The sequence below is a fragment of the Sceloporus undulatus genome, chromosome 8, assembly GCF_019175285.1.
Source record: "Sceloporus undulatus isolate JIND9_A2432 ecotype Alabama chromosome 8, SceUnd_v1.1, whole genome shotgun sequence".
In the NCBI taxonomy this organism is placed as follows: domain Eukaryota; kingdom Metazoa; phylum Chordata; class Lepidosauria; order Squamata; family Phrynosomatidae; genus Sceloporus; species Sceloporus undulatus.
In genome coordinates, this window is record NC_056529.1 from 2,164,887 (window position 1) to 2,185,019 (window position 20,133).

General features: G+C 46.3%; 1 protein-coding gene across 2 annotated transcripts; it reads right to left on the reverse strand.

Moving 5' to 3' along the window:
• Positions 1-1,336: 1,336 nt before the first annotated feature.
• On the reverse strand, positions 1,337-19,936 carry CSNK2A2 (casein kinase 2 alpha 2). 2 transcript variants are annotated; one of them, XM_042438646.1, is made up of 12 exons: positions 19,477-19,936; positions 16,533-16,644; positions 12,666-12,767; positions 12,262-12,312; positions 8,851-8,910; positions 7,529-7,612; positions 6,966-7,076; positions 6,267-6,368; positions 5,384-5,484; positions 4,363-4,511; positions 2,679-2,775; positions 1,337-1,877 (listed from the first exon to the last, which is right to left on the reverse strand). In XM_042438646.1, exons 1-11 carry the CDS (start codon positions 19,578-19,580, stop codon positions 2,696-2,698), a joined length of 1,056 nt encoding a protein of 351 aa, XP_042294580.1. In that variant the 5' UTR covers positions 19,581-19,936; the 3' UTR covers positions 1,337-1,877; positions 2,679-2,695. The 2 variants fall into 2 exon arrangements, with proteins under 2 accessions (XP_042294580.1, XP_042294579.1); XM_042438645.1 differs by having other exon boundaries at positions 1,337-2,775.
• Between the last annotated feature and the right edge of the window lie 197 nt (positions 19,937-20,133).

Here is a 20,133-nt window from a genome sequence, read left to right on the forward strand (position 1 = left end):
ACAGACCTAGGGAGAGAGGGGAAGCAAGCATCAAATGCAAAGCTGGGGTCAGAAGGCACTTTGTGCAGCCAGAACAGTTAGTTAGTACAATGCTAAAGAGGGGAGGGCTTTGGACACAGGTGACCCACTGGACTCCTGCTCAATGCCATGCAGAGGAACCAATCTCCCTCAACGGCAAAGAACTGACCTCCGCAAGGCATGTGCCAATGACCGTGACAGCGGTGGCTCTGAAGGTGACACAACCTGAGCAACAGGAAGGAAAAAAGCAGGCAGCAGAGCAAGAGTGGCATTGAAGACCATGTATCTCATGCCACATTATGTGGAGAGTACACTTATTTCTTATCCAGTACACCTTCCCTGCCTTCTCAACATGCTCTTTCTGGTCCCATGCACTTGGCGTCAAAATCTGGCAGCTCGGCACAAGTGCAACCCTGGCATTGAATGCCCCCGTTCAATTCTCATCTCAAGCCATGGTTAGCCACACTCTTTCACAGAAAATGTTGTGCTCAGGACTTCTGGGAGTTGCAATACAACCTCTGCACCGGATGTGTGGCTTAAAAAGAGACAGACAGAGGCCAGGGAAGCATGAACAGAAGCTACAAGGCCGATCCCAGCCCAAGACCCCAGCTTTGCACTGTGTGTTGTTTAGAAGCTTGTTGCCACAAACATATTCAAACAAACAGCAACAGCTTCATCTACTGGAAACATTCATGTGGACCTCAGCTCTAGGAAAACTCTTTGGTACAGACTTTGAAGGAAAAATAAATTATCATTAAAAGTGCATTGCAAGAGAAACAGATGCATTAATGCAAACAGTGGGGAAACTATGCCACCCTTCCTAAGCAGTTGGGCTGTCACTCCCAGCAGCCCTGGCCAGCATAGGGCAAAAGTGAGGAATGCTGGGAGCTGTAGTCCTGCCACATGGGGAAGGGCACATGATTCTCACCCCTGTATCCCACAAATGCAGCTTATTCACAAGGGTCTGAAACTTTCTTTGCTCAGTTAGCCCCATTACAACCATCTGCAATACGAAACAGGGTCCAAGGATGTAGCCACACTACAGAATTAAAGCACTTTGACAAGACTTTAACTGTCATGACATCTGACAGACCAGGCTGTGTACCTTGCCAAACTACAATTCCCAGGATCCTATATCCTGTCCTCCAAGGTGGCCACTGACTGGGAACCTCAGCAATGGCCATCTGCATCTAGCCCTCTGCTCAAGCGTTTTAGATGGACAATGGCTTCCTCCTAAACCCCAATGGGAGACCTCAGCCCCTGAAAGCACTCTTTCCTCCCAAAGGACTCCCAGAGACCAGAAGGAGGACGACACAAGTTTGTACATAGAGAGATTTATTGGTTCCAGTGAATTGTACAAATGGATCTGACCTGATATCAATGCTAACATGTTGTTATTGGGAAGTGGAATGTAAACAGATGCTTCAAATAGAAACAGTCTAACCTTATTTCTTAAAATTAAATATTTGACAAAGTAATAATAGAAAGAAAAAAATATCTGCATTTAGGCATGGTGACAAAAACGCGTAGATTTAGGTTTATGACGTCACCAGAATCACAAAGTATAATGCCCCCTCCCCCAAAAAAGGCGGGGGTCGAACTCTGGCGCTCGTAAGAGACCCAACAAGGAAAAATAATAACCAGGTAAAGGAGCACCTGACGCGCCCTTCCTGCAGAGGAGACCGCACTCCCTCGCAGGGCCAGGTGCGTAAAAATGCTCCAGGGATCTGAACCTCAGGAAGGCCGTCGTCGCACATGGATTCGGAATGGCCCTCGCTATTCCTGGCTTCCGAAACTCCCCATTGGTTTCCTCATCCCCAAAACACTTCCTCTTTGCTTCTTCCACGTGTTCAAAGTGGCTGCAATGAAAGCAATTCTAAATTTGCTCACGGATGGGAATGCCCGCGGTTGGCTCTTCATAGCCGTTGGAACAAACCTCACAGGAGGAAGCGCTCTTTTGGCCTGAAAGAACCACCTTCCCCCTTGCTAAGGCAGGCACTTCCCCAGAAAGAAAGGGATGGGAACGGGGGGGACACTCGACCCGTCTACCCCAACAGCAAGCTGCCTCCCAACAGTGTTTTGAAGCATCTTATTATAGTTTGACTGACTGACTCAAACCATTTCCAAGACTGGCTGTTTAAACTGAAGGGGGGCAGGAGCGAAGATTAAGGGCCAAAATCGGATGTGACAAGAGCGAGGGTGACATCCACCACTTACAGGCTTGGCACCCGCTTCTTGATAGAACCTGACCCCACATGGGCTTGCTTCTGTGGGGTACATGCTACATATCCTCGTGTGCGGGGTCAGGGCGGGGAGAAACCAGAAGGCCGCCCAGGAGAAGAAAAGAGAAAAATCGCAGGCTAGGAAAAGTAGAGTAGGAAATGGCAGATTTGAACTCAGAGCCAGTAGTAGTAGTTCCAACCTCGGACCACACCCTCGAATCCATGTAACATCTCACACAACCATTTGGATAAGGACTTTGGTAACACACAGAGAAAGGTTAGGGTAGCCGCAAGTGCTGGAGAGAGAGAGGAAGGCGAGGAGGCCCTACCCTCCCTTCAAGTCGAGGCTTCTGCAGAGAATACGGGGTTTTGGTTCATTCCCTTCCCCAGGTGACTGAGGGGTGTGTGTGTTTTGTATTTGTAAACCTCTGGAATTACCCGTCGTTCCCCAAACTTCATCGTGTTGTTGTCAGGCTGCTGGTGAGCACTGGGCTGTCGGAGCTGGGCTGCTGGGCCTGCTCCTTCACAACTGGATCTGCAGGAAGGAGAGAACAGGGACGGTTATAGGCCGGGGCACACAGGCTCACCTGCGCAGGTATTTCCCATATACTGTGCACTGTAAGCTACACAGCCAGCCTTCCGTATCTATGCATTTTTTAATCCACAGATTCAAACACCTACACCTTGGAAATATTTAAAATATATATAAATTCCCAAAATCAAACCCTTCATTTTGCCATTTTATATAAGGGACACCATTTTACTATGCCACTGTATTTAAAGGGACTTGAGCATCCATGGATTTTGGTATCCACGGGGGATCCTAGAACCAAACCCCAGCGGATACCAAGGGCCCACTGTATATTTATTTCACATTTATTGTTTGCTGTCTGTGCATTATTCTACATATTACATTCAGGTTTACCATACAATTGTTTGGCATATTCTATATGTGCTTCAGGTATATTCTTTATTTATTGACTTTGGTGGTTAAGAGTTCTCTCATTTTGTATCTCATGTTTATATTCACTCCTTTACTGGGTTTGACCAATCCTCCACCCCAAGTGCAACAGAAGTGATGTTACATCACTTCTGGTTGCCATTTTGAGAGGACTACAAATTGAGGGGTTTGGGCTTGCTGTGGGGAAATGTAAGGCTTGGGGTGGTGGTGGTGGGGGAACTGGCCTCTGTTTCTCCTCACAGTCGACCACCAATGTTTTAAGATGCACATGAGTGTCCCATCACTGGCCCTGCATAACTAATAATCCACACCAGTAGCTTGGATCAAGACATTTCAAGTCAGAAGATAAGCAGCCATCTCTGACTTTTGGCAACCCTAAGGTGAAGCTATCATGAGGTTTTCTTGGCATGATTTGTTTGGAGGCTGGCTTGCCCAAGAGTGGCTGAGCAGAATTCAGACCTTGGTTTTCCAGAGTCATAGTCCAACACTGAAACCACTACAAAACATTCCTGCATGGCACCACTTTAAATGTGTGGCAGACTTATTAAATCAACTGGGCAGCAAGAGGCACTGCTACAGAAAATCTTAGTGCTAAATTGTAAGGGTAGTAATCCAATCCTATTTATGGAGTAGAAAGACATGCCTAGAAACTGCCACCGTTTATGGTTCTGAATGCCTATAGCAACCGGGAGAAGGAGGTGCTGACATCTCATTTTGAGAGGCACAAGCTTTTCAAAATATAGGTATACTTTAAAAGATTGTTGCAAAACCTCACAAAAAGCACCCATGGAAGACCCTTCACCATTTCTCAAAACTGAGGCTATAAATCCAAGGAAACATTTTTGAGAGAGTTTTTAGAGATGGTTGCCTTGGTGTTTTTGCCCCCAAACATGCCTAAACATTTCTGCTAGGGTTACCTTTTAGTCTGCTGTAGCAACATGGTCTTGTCGCAATTTGAAAGAGAAACAAAGTATGTTTGGACCTTCAAGATGTTGTAAGACTCTTGTTCAGCTAAGTGTATTAATGCGCAAGACTGTCCCTGCTCTTTAAACAAAAGTTTTGAGATGGCTCTAATAAGCCCAACCAAGCCACTGCTGATTTTCCAGCTCAGCCCCGTCTTTTGCTCTCCCCCCCTCCCCCGGTAACCCCCCAAAAGCTTACAGAAATAAGGGTGCTCCATAGCTTCTTTGGCAGTCAACCTCTGTTGATGGTCATATCGCAGGAGTTTGTCCAGAAGGTCCAAGACTTCAGGGCTGACCAGGTGTCTGTTTTCACTGTGAATGAAGTTCTCCCAGCGCTTCCGTGAATGTCTACAAGCAAAACAGAGAAGCAACTTTGTGGGCATGAAGATGGACAATGGGGAGAAATCTCAGACAGGGGATCTCTCATATTTTAGGCACACATTGTGAGAGTATCTCTGATTAGGCAGGGATGTCAAGCTTGCTTTCGTTTTCCCCACTGTCAAGATTGCTCCTTTCCTAGTCCTGCAATGGAACTACCACTAAAGTCAGCACAAAGACATGAATGTGTTTTCGTGGGCATTTTTTAAAATATTTGTATTTTGCAAGCAGATTCTGTCTCACCAGCAGGGTTTCCAGAGAGCTGGGGTCACCAAAAACTTGTCTACCAAACCATGAACTTAAAAAATGTTCATCCAAAGAGAGTCAAGAATAGTCTACGGATTTCTTCTGGTTTTTCCCCTCTCTAAGCCATAAGCAGACACACAGTGCTCCTGCATGACTTATACTCTGAGGATGGAGATTTTGCTCTGTCTTCTAAAAGCCACAAAATAAACATTGTTTTGGATACACAAAACAACAGCACAAAACCCCACTTTCAGGGATGCATGTGGTCCATGCACATGGCTTATATGCGGCCATGTATTGGCACCACAAACTAAGAGATGCGGGATACAGTACTACTGAGTAATCTGAAACTTAATGCTCCCAGATCATGGAGAGGTCAAGAGCAGATGCCTATAATGGCATTTAATGACAGGAGCCCAGAGGCAACAGAAAAGGCTGGCCAACAGCTGTTCCAGCTCCATCACCACAATCCCATCAAGGAAGAAGAGGCTCCCTGCTGGGTCTGCTCTTTTTCTGCAGGGAAAGGCCCCATGGTTTATGATACACTCCCCTATCCCAGTAAACACAATAAATCATGCATGCCACAATAAACTTACTGTCCCAGGATATCATTGAAGTGTGGGTCCAGTTCTATGTGGTACTTCTTCAGATAACCATATAATTCATCTGTACCCAGAACCTTTGCAATGCGAACCAACTGCAATAAAAAAAAACCTAGGTGTGTATTGATTGAAAGGGAGGGGGGGAATAACACCGGGACAGCAGCTGTGGCAGTTTCACCAGGACAAGGTGAGCTCCAAAGCTGCCAATGCAGGGGAAAGAGACAAGAACCCGGCAAAGGCAGGTTAGCAGTGCTGGGCCTGGAACAGCTGCCCTGGCAGAGCACAGTTTCTGCAGGGAGGAAGAATATTTCAGTCCTCTCTTGCCCCTTCCCTCAAAGCTATCTTTTGTTGCTGAGACAAGATCTAGTTCCCATGGACAGGGAGATAGAGAACACTGTAGTCAAGTACGAGTTGGGAGTGGGCTTGTAGGGACAGCATCTCAGGATCAATCATTGCCATCTGTGGTCAAGAGATCCCTTCTACTGCTCAAGACCTTAGACAGCCATGCCTATCAGAAGTAGATAACACCAAACAAGATGGACTTCTCATGCTCATATAAGATGTCCCCTCTCCCATTTATTCACTGATTCGACAAAACGTATAGCAACTGGCTGGTCCCAAAGAGGACCAGACCTCAAGTCCATTGAAGCCCTGCCTTGTCAAGGGCACAATGCTTGCCCATTCAAGCCCCAAGGGAAAAGGAGCCACTAGTGTCCCCAAGATAATGCTGGGACCTTTTTTAAAGCCAATCTTCCAAGAGAAAATCATCAGACTCAACATGACTCAAGGGGATCTGTCCTCTGTCAGTAGCTGCACAAAGAGAAAGGAGGCATGTATTCACCACAACCTCTTTGTAAATTGTTCTGTTTCGCCTCACCTGGTCATAGTTATCCTGACCGTGGAAAAAAGGCTCTTTTCGGAAGATCATGCTGGCCAGCATACAGCCTAAGCTCCACATATCTAAGCTATAGTCGTACATCTGGGGGGAGAAGAAGAGCAATGAACAAAAACGACTTACATCTTGTAATCAGATTGCTGCAATGCCAACTCAACTGGATTCTTAAAACATTGTTACTTAGCTGCTACTAGCCTCAAGTGTTAAGCAAAAATTTTATTGTTGTGTTCAGCAGAGGTACAGCTTTGAAAGTGACATTTCAGAAAAAACCAAAATCCCATGGATCTCCACAGTCATCTCCCTCTTGACTGAAGAAAAACAGACCTGTCTTTATTGGCTGTTGCCAACCCCAAAAACGCCCAGATCTCTATTGCCCAGCTTCAGATCAGGTATACGCAGTGTACATTTACAGTTGGGCCTAGTCTGAACATTCCCTCATAACCAGGCAGCATCTCTTGAACTCTGTTAATTCCCTTATGGTTTTCATGCTCTTTGTTTATTATATCACATCTTTCCTCTACTGAGCAAAAGGCAGTGTAACTTTGTCATAGCTGTGTTTCCCCTCCAAACATAACTAATTACATTTATCACCATTGCTTGTGCTTTGTGACTACTCCTCAATTTCTTATTGGCACCCACTCCTTTTTAGCACTGAAGAGCAAACAGAAGGACAAGTCTTACTTGGTAGTCCACGAGAAGCTCTGGCCCTTTGAAGTACCTCGAGGCAACGCGGACATTGTATTCCTGAGCTGGATGGTAGAATTCTGCCAAGCCCCAGTCTATGAGGCGCAACTGCAGACAAAGGAGACAGGCAATGGGTGAAACCGCTCTGGGAAAAGTGAACCAACTGCTGGCCAGGGTAAGTTTAGAGGCTCAGCATCTGTACCTTCTTTAGCCCTACAGTGATAGCAGTCCAATGGCTGGAGGAAGGTTTTGCTAATCAAGTCACAAGTCATCTAAAAGCATCCAGGTAACAGCAAAACAAACAGAGTGATAGAAAACAGATATGCGGCAAGATATTTTTAGAGAAGGGGATGGCTCTGAATCAAGCTGCAGGCAACAATGGGAAGATCAGTAAACAGTGTGTCATACATAAGCAACAGCTTTGTGCACCTGAAGCGCCTGGTGACCAGTAATCCACACTGACCTCTGAAGTTGGGAGTAGGGAGAATGGGAGAGGTTTGGTACTACTACAGGAACACAGAATGGCAAAACATTCCCCTAGCGTTTGTGTGTGTTTGTACCTTTTTCTGTTGGTGGTCTATCATGACGTTATGAGGTTTGACATCTCTATGCATGATCCCCATGCTGTGACAGTAATCCAAGGCCTGAGAAAGACACACAGAAGTTAGTGCCAGATGTAAAGAAAAATTCAGCCATCAAACTGCAGGGGAAGGCAGGCTCATGAACCTTGCCTCTCCCTCAACAATCACTAAACAGACTTTCTACTATGATGGAAGAGAGAGAAAAATGAGAGGTAAGGAGAGATTCCAGTCTTTGTTGAGACAGCAGCCATTTATGCCTCTTCCACTCTCTGAGCTGCTTCCCTTCCAGCTGCTCATAAGACCTAAAACATCTGCCAGCATCATAGCTGGCCTTCCTAAGAAGCAGACAACATTAACAATTGCTGGCTGAATATTCCTCTTAACTCTTTTTCTTTTCCTTCTCTCATTTTATAACACACATTGGCAACTGTTATCAGCCAGGGAGCCAATTTCCCAACTCCACCTGGGAACCTGCTAAGGGCCACTCTCCTTCACCATCCAAACTCGACAGCCAGTGATACAACAAATCCGCTTCCAGGTTAAGCGGGAAGGAATCAAAGGCTCATTTTTAACTAAAACCAGGCACTCAGGGGATGTATACCTTGTTCTAAAAGTGAACCATGGTTCTTGGAGGGAATAGAGGGATCTTTATTTCCCAAATAACATTGGAAAACCTCTGTAGTTAGCTTTGCAAGCCACCTTGATTTCTATCTTTGGGGAAAACACAGGGTATAAATAAGGGAGCAGAACAGACTAAGAGATCCATGCTAGCTCTGTGGCACTTCACACAAGTTGGAGGGCAGTTCTGATGACACAGGCTTTGAAAAATACTCCAAATGATGTCCTTGCCAACGCAACAATGATGGCTCTTTCCATTGACTGTGCTGTTACACTATAAGCCTGCTTGTCCTCTGACCTTGCATAAGTCTTTAGGGGTGACCCAGACTCAAGACTGCTTATCCAGAAGATGTTAAGTCTGGGAGTTGCTCAGGTACAATCTGTAGCCTGTTGTATTTGGCTTTAATGTAGAGAAGGGGGAATAATGGCTCTAGTTCTGTCCCCCCATACAATATTTGGTTCTGCAGTCCTGCTGTGGAGGTAGTGCTGCTTTCACTGTGCCTCTGAGCCAAGCCTGAGAGGTTTTGCATTGGCAGGGGAAAGGCAGAGAGGGCAGCAGAACTCTCCAGTCTGGTCCTAAGCTGCAACTTGATCTTCGTCGGCTGCACGAAACCCCATCTGACAAAACTTGAAAATCCCAAGTGCCAGGAGTGACCTTTCCAAACTGCTATTCAAATACTCACCTTGAGCAATTCATACATATAAAACCGAATATCAAAGTCTGTCAGAATCTGGTATAGTTGCTGAAAATAGCAAAAGAAGAAAAAGAAGAAATCAGTGCTGCACTTTTTGGGGTGTGTGTAAAACTTCATACCTCTTGCCCCTGCTCCCATCGCCTTCTGTGCCATTTCGCTGTTCCGTGGACTAAATGAAGTCAAGCACAACAATTTCTTCTACAAAGCATCCAAATGTCCAAAACCTACTCCTGCTGCAATGGCTTGAACTCAAAATTCAGAAGAGAAGCCATGCTAATACGTATCAGCAAGGCAGCAATCTATCTAGAATCCCTCTTAAGTGCTTCAAGCACACTGGAGGCATCAGCCCAGCCATTCTGACAACGGCCCTGCAATGTAGATTGCAATGTCAACTACTGAAAGGGTGGAAACTAAAAGAATATTAGCCATCCCATTGGTTTGAGGCTGAGGTTAAGACCAGAATTGGGGACACTGAGTGAAGAGCTGAGACTCTTTGCTACTGCAATCTAGGAATGTAAAAGTTGTGTTTTACCTCTGACCCAAAACATCCCACCAACAAGCCTGAACTATTTTCCCAACATACAAAAAGATTATCCATTGCAAAGTACAAAGACAGGCTAAGGGTGCATCTAAACTACAGAAATAATGCAGTGTGACAACATTTTATGTGCTGTAGCTTCATCCTATGGAATCCTGGGGTTTGTCGTTTTACAGGATCTTTAGCCTTCTACAAGTCCTGGGATTCTGTAGGGTGGCACCATGAAGTGGTGTCAAACTGCAATATTGCTAGTGTAGATGCACTCATTGTTCAACGCACCTCTTTCCAGAACTGAAAGAGTTCCACAGGCAGCCTGCCTGCTTCCAATCCCAATTCAATGTGTAATTATTGACTTCTAAAGCCCAAGACGGTTGGAATCCAACAATCCCTCAACTTGCCATTTGCCTTCCCTCATCACTCCTGTAGCTGCTGAATGCAGCAGAGGTCCTGTCACTGATCCAGTGCTGGTTCAGATCACATCAGTTGTGAACCTCCACTCCAGTTTTACTTGCCTCTGCTGCATCTACTGATACTGAATCCCATCAGCATTTGCTTCAAGTAATGCCTTTGAAACTCTCCAAAACCCTCTTTTGATTTCACTATCCTGGGCGCAACGTGGTCTCAGCTGTAACTGACCTTCAACACAGCTGACTCCTGAACTCAAGTTTGCATTAACAAGTTAAGTACTATCCACTGCAGTACCAACTCTTGGGAGACCAAATTTGTCCATTCAGTCCTATTTGGTGTGTCCTCTTTAACCAACCACAGCTCTGTAAAAGAACCTGTCGTCTAACCCTTTGACGGTCAGGTTTATTGAAAGGACCTTTAGGAAGGACCATGTTCAGGACCGGTTAGTAATCCAAGTATATCAAGCCTGTTGAATAACCTCGGTCCACACGCTTGTTGCCACTCAAGGGTATCTCCAAAAAGGCTGGAGAGGAACAACATCTTTTCATCCTTCATCATCCAACAAGCTCCATGCCAATTTTCTGTGTCTGTTATGTCTGAACAGAGCCTGGGATTCTTCTAATGCAAGGATGTGAATCCTGCAACCCTCTCGATATTGCTAGATTTCAACTCCCAGCATTTCTCACTGCTGGTTATCATGGCTAGGGATGACAGGAATTACAGTCCCATAACATCTAGATGGGCCAACTATTTAAATCTATTTAGCAGCCTATTCCTCAAATTACATTCCCCTTACCCCGCTGTCAACTTACATTTGTTTTACCAGAACTGTGCTCTTACTTAGATGCCTCATTCTGACAAGCCTTCTTATTAAAGGATGTCTTCTTATCTCCCTCGACTCAGCTAATTACCCCAGACAGGATCCTCTTGAGCTCCCCTTTGCACCCTTCCTCAAAAATGTTGTAATCTCTAGCCAAGTTCCCTTTATCATAGTTCGGAGTAACTACCAAGAACCTAAAATAGTCCTGACAGTCCATTTCAAATTCTGTTTAATAAAGAGAACCCCTCCACTTGAAATTAAACAAGATCATGCTGGCATTCCTGGACAATTCCCCTCTTACATTTTATATTAAATCCAACAGCACTGCTGCTCACTGTTCCCAAGTACTTCAGCTTCACTTACATTAGGCACCAGGATTAAGTCAGGAGACCTGACTTAAAACTTCCTGGCACTAGTCACAGAACCAGCAAGGCATTTCACGGCCCACTGACTATAGCTAAAAATTCTGCCTCTTTGTTGTGACCTGGATGTGTCTTTACACAGTCAATGTGAAAGCAGCTAGGGTCACCCTTTATTACAACCCCTCTGGGTTATATCCCTCATTTCTTTTTCTCTGAATTTTGGTCAGGTGGAGCACATTATACACATTACACTACTTTTGTAGCTGATTCTCTCCTCCAACTATGCTGCATAGTGAGAGGAGTTTGCGCCTGTTATGTGTTCTGGTTTGTCAGACTCAGTGCATTTTGCCAACGTCAGTCACTCCCAATCTACTCTCCCCAACTCTTTCTTTCTATAGGACTACATCTGGTGATAAATGTATCTCACAGGTTCTTAAAGTCCCACTATATTTCCAACACTCCCAACTAATGTATGCTCTTTTAAAACACCAGATAATTTTTTCACAACCAGTTTTCCCCCCTGTGTTGGAATCCATGGCTTCTTATACACACCCATATGTCCTTCTTGTTTGCCATTTTACTGGCGATTTTTTGGGTCCAATTAAATAGTTGCCAGCTTCTTCTGAGCTCACTGGCAAGTCCTAATTTACCTCCATTTTGAGGACCTAGAACACTGTTATTTTTTACACCAACCAAAGAGGGAAAGTTATACTAAGCGTTTCTGATTTCCTGTCATCTTTCTCAAAAGAAATCAGTTCAAAAGCTGCTTATAATTTCTGTGGCAGACACTAAACTCCAGACACTCAGAGCCATCAGGGAGCAGATGGAGCCTGTCCCAGTTGCAGAGCCTCGCCTCCATTTCACGCAAAGCTTAATTTTAGGGTTTTCATTCCTCCCAAATCTTCTCTCCGTATGTACTGCATTCATTCTACCCACTTAAATAAATAAATGAATAAATAAAGCAGGCCCTGCCATCCCCATCAACACTGCTGCTGTAAACAGAGTATCATAGCAGAGAGATTAGCATGGCATTAAATGCTGCAAGGCAACAGTTGCTATATTGAGACAGAGTCGCTAGGAAATGCAATCAACTTCCATTGCACCACTTTTTCCAAACCTGTGTCACAAAAGCCACAAGCAAAGGCAGTTTTTTATATGCAGTTTGCTTCCCATGAACTATCCAACAGACTCCACAGTTCATCTTTCCACAAGAAGGAGTCCTTCTTTCACCACTTATGGCAACTCTTCTATGTACCAATACAAAGACTCACCTTGAAATCTGTATTATTGATGTATTCAAACACCAGAGCTGGAGTCTTTGACTGGAAGAGAGAAAGATCTACAATTTAACCACACTTCCCCATAACCTGCATCCCCAGTTATTCCTAAGATTTCCCTGGAATCACGCACATTTGAGTCCTCAAACTCAAAAATAAAGAGAAGCAAAGCCAGTTTAGCCTTCATTGACACAAGATACACCAACAGCTGAAGCCTCCAGCATGGATTCTCACCATGTTGTCCATATATTCTAAGGTTCTGTGTTATAAAGCCCCATCCTGACCAATGTTCTACCTGCCGCACATTGGGTGAATTCTAAAATCTGTACATGAAGGCCTCCATATCTCTAACAATAAACCCCACCACCCCAGTCCCACTGAGAGAGAGGAGCACCTACCACCGGATCCTTGACCGTGTCAATCAGCTTAATGATGTTGGTTCCACCACGCAGATTCTCCAAAATCTTAACCTCTCGTTTTATCTTCTTTTTCTTCACTGGCTTAAATACACAAGAGTGATTAGAAGTGAGGTTTCTTTCAATGCTCCTTTGTACCCAGTACCTAGGCTGGGGCGATGATGCACAATCAGCTATACAAAAATGGGGCAAGTAGCTACCGGTCAGATCACTAACATTAATGCCACTTCCAGACTAGGACAAATGGAAGCATAACCATTGGCCAACCACTTTACAATAATACAGTCTATTAAAGACTCAGGCTTGACAAGTCAAGGGGAAGACAGATACTGAAACGGCTGCAGATATTTTCACAAAGACTCTTAATAAGGGAATTATTTTGGGGGGATGAAGCAGTGCCTTAGGGAGACAGCACATGCGCCTGGCATGCGGAAGGTCTTTGCCTCAACCCCTGACAAATCTGGGGAACAACCCTGGAGAGTAGCTGCTCAGCAGGATAGATACAAATCTGGGTGCATCAGTGGCTTGGTGCTATAGAAGGCAGCAGGCTTAGATCCCAGCAACTTAACAAACGAGAATTATCGGATTCCAGCTTTAAAGGAAAACAGAATCTGCCTCTGATTCAATAATCTCTTTCTTGACGAACCTCCTCCCGTGGGATAAGGCAAATGAGGATGCACTGACAGGAACAGCAAACAGGCAACTCTTTCTCCTGTCTGAAAAGCTGGTGAAAAACAATTTGGGACATACTTGGAAGTGTATTTTTATGCCTGCTCAAGACCTGGCGGCAAATCTGATGTATATGGCCTTGTTCCTGCAGGACATCTCATGACATAATAAGAATGAGACCACGATGAAGAGAACCAAAAGGCAAACATGAGGAAGCGCTTGTTTGTGACCAGGAACATGACATTATCTGTGCTAGTCCAAAAGTACATACAGCTGATTAATATACATTGTTTTTAAAAGACGTTGGTTCTGCCACCTCTCTTGACAACAAATTGACACTAAAGTCATTCCCCAGTCAAAATTAACAGTTTTCACAAAAGTATGACAGAAGCATCCTAATTTTGCAAAGTCTGAACGCAAAACAATCATTTTAACTAATGAAGATGCATTATTATCCTTTTTCTCAACAAGGCAGCGATCAAAGGCAAGCACTGTAATCTGCAATCCATCCATGTAGACACAAATGCGTTTGACTGCAATGAAGCATACAGTATTCCTAAGTGAGTTTGTTTTGGATCACAGGTATGTACCGGGCTGAGATCAGCTTGTTGTTCTTGAAAATGAGGTCAAACGACAGGATTTGACTTAGTGAAGACCTATCCTCTCATTATCCTCCAGTCCCTGACAATACAGCACCTCCCTTTCCCTACTGAATGCAAAGAGAACCAAGGGGCAGGTATTAGCTCCCACAGAGTTCCTTTATAGCCAAAGCTTGGTATTCTGAAAAAAACACTGGCTTGTCAATACAAGCCAGTATGGAGAGTTTGCATGAGTTATTCATCTGCTACTTGTCAGAAAGGCCAAGAAATGTGCAGATAAACGAAGTTGTCCTGATGACTGGAAATCACTGCAAGCCTGCAAGGTTAAGCAAAGACTGCAACCTTTCCAAGAAAGACGCATGCCAGCAAAATCCTGGAATTCAGGGACCCCTGTTCGCTTCCCAAGTAGGACTGAAATAGATGCTGAAAAGTGCTTAACTGTATAAATGTGCTTTGCCCAAGAAGAAAAACAAGGCTGGGCTCAGAGGCATGCAAGCAGCAAAGAACATTCAGCCACAGACAAAAGAATGTGTGTTTCTGACACATGACAAGACCTGGGGGGGGGGGCATCTTATGGTGGTTCCCTCTCTTTTCAAATCAAACACTTGCGTTTCTCAAAAACAGGAGAAACTGAAGGTAGATCCAAAAACATTTTGTTGACACTATTCTCTTGTTTATCATCTTGGAACCAAGTCACAACCTGAAGACAGAGGCACAGGTTTTTGTCTGCTGTTTCTTTTAACTCAGTATTCCCCTCAAAAGCCTAGTAAACCTAGTATAATTGGCATTTAAAGTTTCCCACAAAACAAAAACATAGGGACTAGCAATAACCTCCAGGCAAGATCCTTTGTCAAACAGCAGGTGATCAACAGAGAAGTGTCCCCAATTCAAACAAAACTAAGAAGCTGTTAATAACATGTAGAGAGCGCTTTGCCCAAGTGCTGTAAGTGCTTCTTGTCAGTACCGTGTCATCCTTACAACTACTCTTAAGATTAGAGTAGCCTTTAGCTTCATTACAGAAAAGGGAGGGAGGGGACTGAGGGTGGGAAACATTCTCTGAAGATGCCAGCCACAAATGCTGACGAAATGTCAGGAAGAAACTCTGCTAGTACATGGCCACTTAGCCAGAAAAACCCACCAAAAACGGTGGGAGAACTGTGTGCCTAAGAAGATTTCAATCAGGGACTTCCTTGCTTATACCTTACTCTTTTGATCCACATTAGTGTTTGCTGAGAATATGACATGCCTCGCTTTTACTGCCACAGCCAGCCAACAGTTGATATCAGCTACTGTGGAATACTTTCCAGCAAGGTCTTGTGCATAACCACAAGGCAAAGGCAGCTCCACTGAGTTGGACCAGCAATGCCAGTCCATTCCCAGTTGTGCCATTACAAGGGAAGCCAACACCACTGAACAACAGGGGATGGAATCAAGTGGGAAGGAGCAACACAGGCAGGGAGCCCAATCTCAGACTGGCTAGTATTATTACAGTATAGGATTCCAACAAGGCACAACAGCAGCCTTGTTAACAAGCCCATAAAAGTTACTGCCCTGGCTTTTCTTTAACAAGGCTGCTAAGAGGCTAGCTCCCTGAGATGATGTTGGCTGCATGGTAGCCCCCAGAGTCACTTGCTATCCACTCAGGAATTTAATAAAGGCCTTCTACCCGGAGGGCTGGCGGGTGAGAGCCAAACACACCATGCCTTCTTTCACCAGCCTCAAGTATTTCCGTAAAGGTCACTGAGGAAGAGACCTGGCTTCCTCTGCAGCTAACATGGGAACAAAGCAGGCGAGTGAAGGCAGGACAGGGCCATCAGTCCCTCCTCCGCCAGCGTCCTTCCTCACTCCATGAACTTGCCTGAGTGGCATTCAGGACGGCCCATGGCGACCAAGCAAGCCCTAGCACAGGCCAGGTTTCATTTGGGAGAATTCTTTCAGGGCAGACTTTGACAGCCCTGTCATCCCTCCAGCTGTCACAATTTGGAGCAAGGTAGCCAATGATCCAGACAAGGCCATGAGAACTTTGGGAGGGGCTTTGATGGCATCAAGATGTGCAGTATTTCCTAGCACTGCCTACTCCTGTACATGTCACGGGGCTTTTCAACAGATGGCACTTCACAGGAATATCCAGCAAGCCTCCTTTTTGCAACCCGTCTGTATGATCACCTGGAGTTTGCAGCTGAGACCAGGGGAAAGGCTAATTGATGATGTCTGTGCAGGTTTTACAAGACAGGTGCCATAGTTTAACATCTACCCTACCAAGCAAGTCTTGCCACTGGACAAAGCCAGCTTGGAGAGGGCTATCGCATCACCAATGGAAGATGCTGTTCCTTCACCAGTGGCTTCCAACTGCAATTTAACCTTCTTGAGACAGATGGGGAGATTTATTCAGCGAAATAACACTATCTGACAGATTCCGGATACTGCGGCACCTCAATATCCATTCCAGATACAGAAACTCAAAACCACTGAGGATACAGACAGTCAAGTACAAGAAGAATCCAGTACAGAGTTTTAGGGGTAAACTTGCCACAGCTCCGTTGCTCAGAAAACCATGAACAAGCATCCAGCAAAGACTCACCTTAAGAATTTTCACAACCACTCGCTCGTTGTTGGTGATGTTTATAGCCTCAAAGACTTCACTATATTTCCCCCGGCCGAGTTTCCGAACCAGTTGATAATCGTCTTGATTACTGCAGACAGTAAAGAGGAAACAGCTGAGAAGTGACTAATCTGAGGTTCTTTTCCAAATCCTCTGCTCCAAACACCTTTGAAACTAAAGGGCCAGGGCACCTGCTAACACACCCAACCTTCAAACAAGTGGAAACAGACCATTCGTCTTCTGCACATTCCCATTCTCCATAGATCGCAAAAGCTGGAAAAAACAAACTTCACAGCCACCTCCTCAATAAGTCCAAAACAAATTAGGAAAAGAGGCTCCGAACCATTAGGCTACCTGTCCTCAATCACTTGTTGTCCATCTATGAGCAACAAACAAGGAAATCTGGCGAACACTTCAAGAGTTCTTAAGCAATGGCATGCTCACCCAAGGCTCTCAATGAATACAGTGGGCTCCTTGGACAGTAAATCTTTGGGGAAGGGAGTCAGGACAGCAAAACTGTGTGTGAAAGTGTCTCTTAACCCACTTCCCAATCTGCCACTGGCAATGATAAAAGTGTAAATTCACACCGGACTCAAAGAGATACGCAATCACATTTCCCTGAACGCTCCACTGCTTGGGTCACACCTCTCTAAAAAACCATGCATTCCTCTGAGTACGTACCTAAAGACATGTGCAACCCCGCCACAGGTGTGGCCAGAGGTTTAGCAACACTGTCCTATCACAGCTCCTCCCCACCCTCCACCTGTCTCTTTAGACAAAAGCATTTCCAACAGGCCCTCTCCTTCTTAATTCAGCCACTTAAAGGAAGAGCTGGAGGGCTTTAAACCAGCTGTTTCCTCGCCACATCTCTCCCAGGACGTTTTTTCCTTTGCCACAGCCATCCCTCTATCTTCAAGACAGGCAATTATGGGCGGTGTTGGGTAACACTGCCTGCACATGAAAAGACGGAGGAGTGTGTGTTGTGTGTGGAAAGAAGAGGGCGATGAATGGGAAATGCATCCTGGGCGCATGTGCGGCTGAAGCAGAGCAGAGGGCTACCTGTTAAACAGATAAAGATATCGGATTAAACAAATAAAGATGCTATGGGGAGGACAGGCAAGTGTTTCCCGGATGAAACACTTGCTTTTTGGTGAAGGGACCCAAGGAGTGAAGCCTTGAGGAACATGCGAATGCAAGTCTCTGAGTGCAAGGCGGGTTTGCAATTTCCCATACAGTGCTTTCTCATCATTCTTCTGTGTTTATATACAGAGAGAGGATATAGATGAGGAGTGGCAAGTAAGCATTACTTGAGATAAATCCATGCTTTTTGGGTGAAGGGATAAAAAGGGTAGAGCATTATGGAAGAGGAGAATGCGGGTCTCTGAATGCAGGAGGGCTTGCACTTTCTCGTATTACATCCTGCTTTCTCATGTCCTTCATAAATGCACACAAAATACCTATTTTCCATTTAATAATAATAATAATAATTTATAATCTGCCTCTCCCTGGGCTTTTGTATAATTTAAAGCAGGACGAGGCAGCAGTTTGGGATGAATTTGAAAGCACATGTCTTGGGAGAAAGAGGATATGTGTCTTTATATATATATATATATACACACAGAGTGACTTCTACATGTGTGCTCTTTCCTCTCACTGCCATCCTTGCACACCAACAGCCGCCGGGGAGATGCTTCTTGAAAGGAAAAGAGTAATACAGGTTGAGTATCCCTTACCCAGGGTTTTAAAAAGCCTCCTCCGGTGGCTGAGATACACAACCGCACACGGGGTTATTTAAAATAGGAGCTATACATTTCCTCCATGTGTACGTCCCATTGCCAAGACGCTTTTGTTTTCTGCACAAAGTGTGTACATGTGTTGTGTTTATACAGATACTCTAAAACCTGGGGAGGAGGGGGAACCCCAAATCTCCAAGACTTCTGGCCCCAAGTATTTAGGACAATAAGGGATGCTCAGTCCTGTCGAGGGGCTTTCTTCTTCTGAGGAAAGGAAAGGAAAGGGGGAAAGATGCACAGAATGATTGAAGATGTGGCGTATAAAAGGAGCTCCATGCAGCATGTATGAGGCATAAATGGACTTCAAGTGGAGCCTTGGGCTCCATCATTTCCAAGGCTCTTGTGGCATCTAAGCAAGTACTCCAAAGCCCCAAAGCCCCAATTCTTCAGGCCCCAAGCAGCTCAGACAGGAGACTTTCAAGGGTTCCCATGAGGATGGGTCCAGTCACCTGCAAGGTCCTAGGAAAGTACTCCAAAGCCCCAAATCCCCAACACTTAACCATCTGAGATCATTGTGTGCTTCAGGGCCACACAGAGAAGGAGTTATTTAACAATACTGTATACAAAATGACATGCCGGCAGCGTCTGTGAGGCGCATGCGGAGCATAACATGCATTCCATGGCTTCCCATGAAGATGGGTCCCATCATCCCCAAGATAACTCAAGGCGTCTATGCAAGGACTCCAAAACCCCAACCCCTCTGATCCCAAGCATTGGGATAAGGAAGGAAGCTCCTTATGGAAAGCGAAATGCCTAGATGGAGAAAGGCCCTGGGCTCCCATGAGGATCAGCCCCATCCTCTCCAAGAGGCACCTCTCAATCTCTAGGCAAGTATTGCCAAGCCCCAAACCCCCAGCCCTTGGCCCCGAGGCACGAGGGGTGGAGGAGGACGACCCTTGTCTGTAAAGGCGGGGGTTCCTGGGCAAGGACTGCAGCCCTGCTGACCCCAGGCCTTCTTCCCACCAGGCTGCCTCTCGTCCATCCATCCATCCATCCATCCATCTCCCCGCGAGGCCCCTCCAGGCGCCTAGGCAAGTCCCCCGAAGCCCCGAGGCATGACGGGAGAAGGAGGCCGCCTGCCTCGCTCCCTGGGGCCCCGGGGCAGGGCAGGGCAGGGCAGGGCCGCTTACCCCCATGTGGGGACGTGGGCCTCGTAGTCCCAGTACTCTCGGCTCCGGAGGCTGTTGACTTCGGCGTAGACGCGGGCCCTGCTCCCGGCGGCAGGACCGGGCATGGCGGAGGCGGAGGCGAGGGCCGGGGGAGGCCGCACCGGGGCCACGGAGAGGAAGAGCGGCGGAGGCGGAGGGCAGGCCGGGCGGAGGAGCAGGAGGAGGAAGGAGCCCCACCGCCAGCGGCGGCCCAGGAGCACCAGCGGAAGAGGAGGAGGAGGGAGAGCCGGGGAAGAAGAGGGGCGCCAGGCCGGCCAGCGCCTCCTAGGAAAGAAGGAACGGGCGAAGGGATGAAGGAAGGTAGGGGCCGCGGAGGCGGAGGCGGCGACGCGCCCACCGGCCCCGAGCGGCGAGAAAGTCCGCCGGCAAAGGCCGGCTCTCGCGTCCAAGCGCCACAGCGACACCTCCCGGAAGGGAGGACTTCCGGTGCGCAGGCGCAGTAAAGACATGCGGAGGGAGGGAGCCGGAAGTGAGGCGGGGCCTCAAGGGAAGCAGAGGGAGGGTGAGTCACGTGAGAGAGGGCGGGGCCAGAAACCGAGATGGGTTTAAAAGGGCGGGAGAGCCATCTCTGGAGCGTAGATCTAGGAAGGGTTAGAGGCACATTAGGAGCGGGAGTTA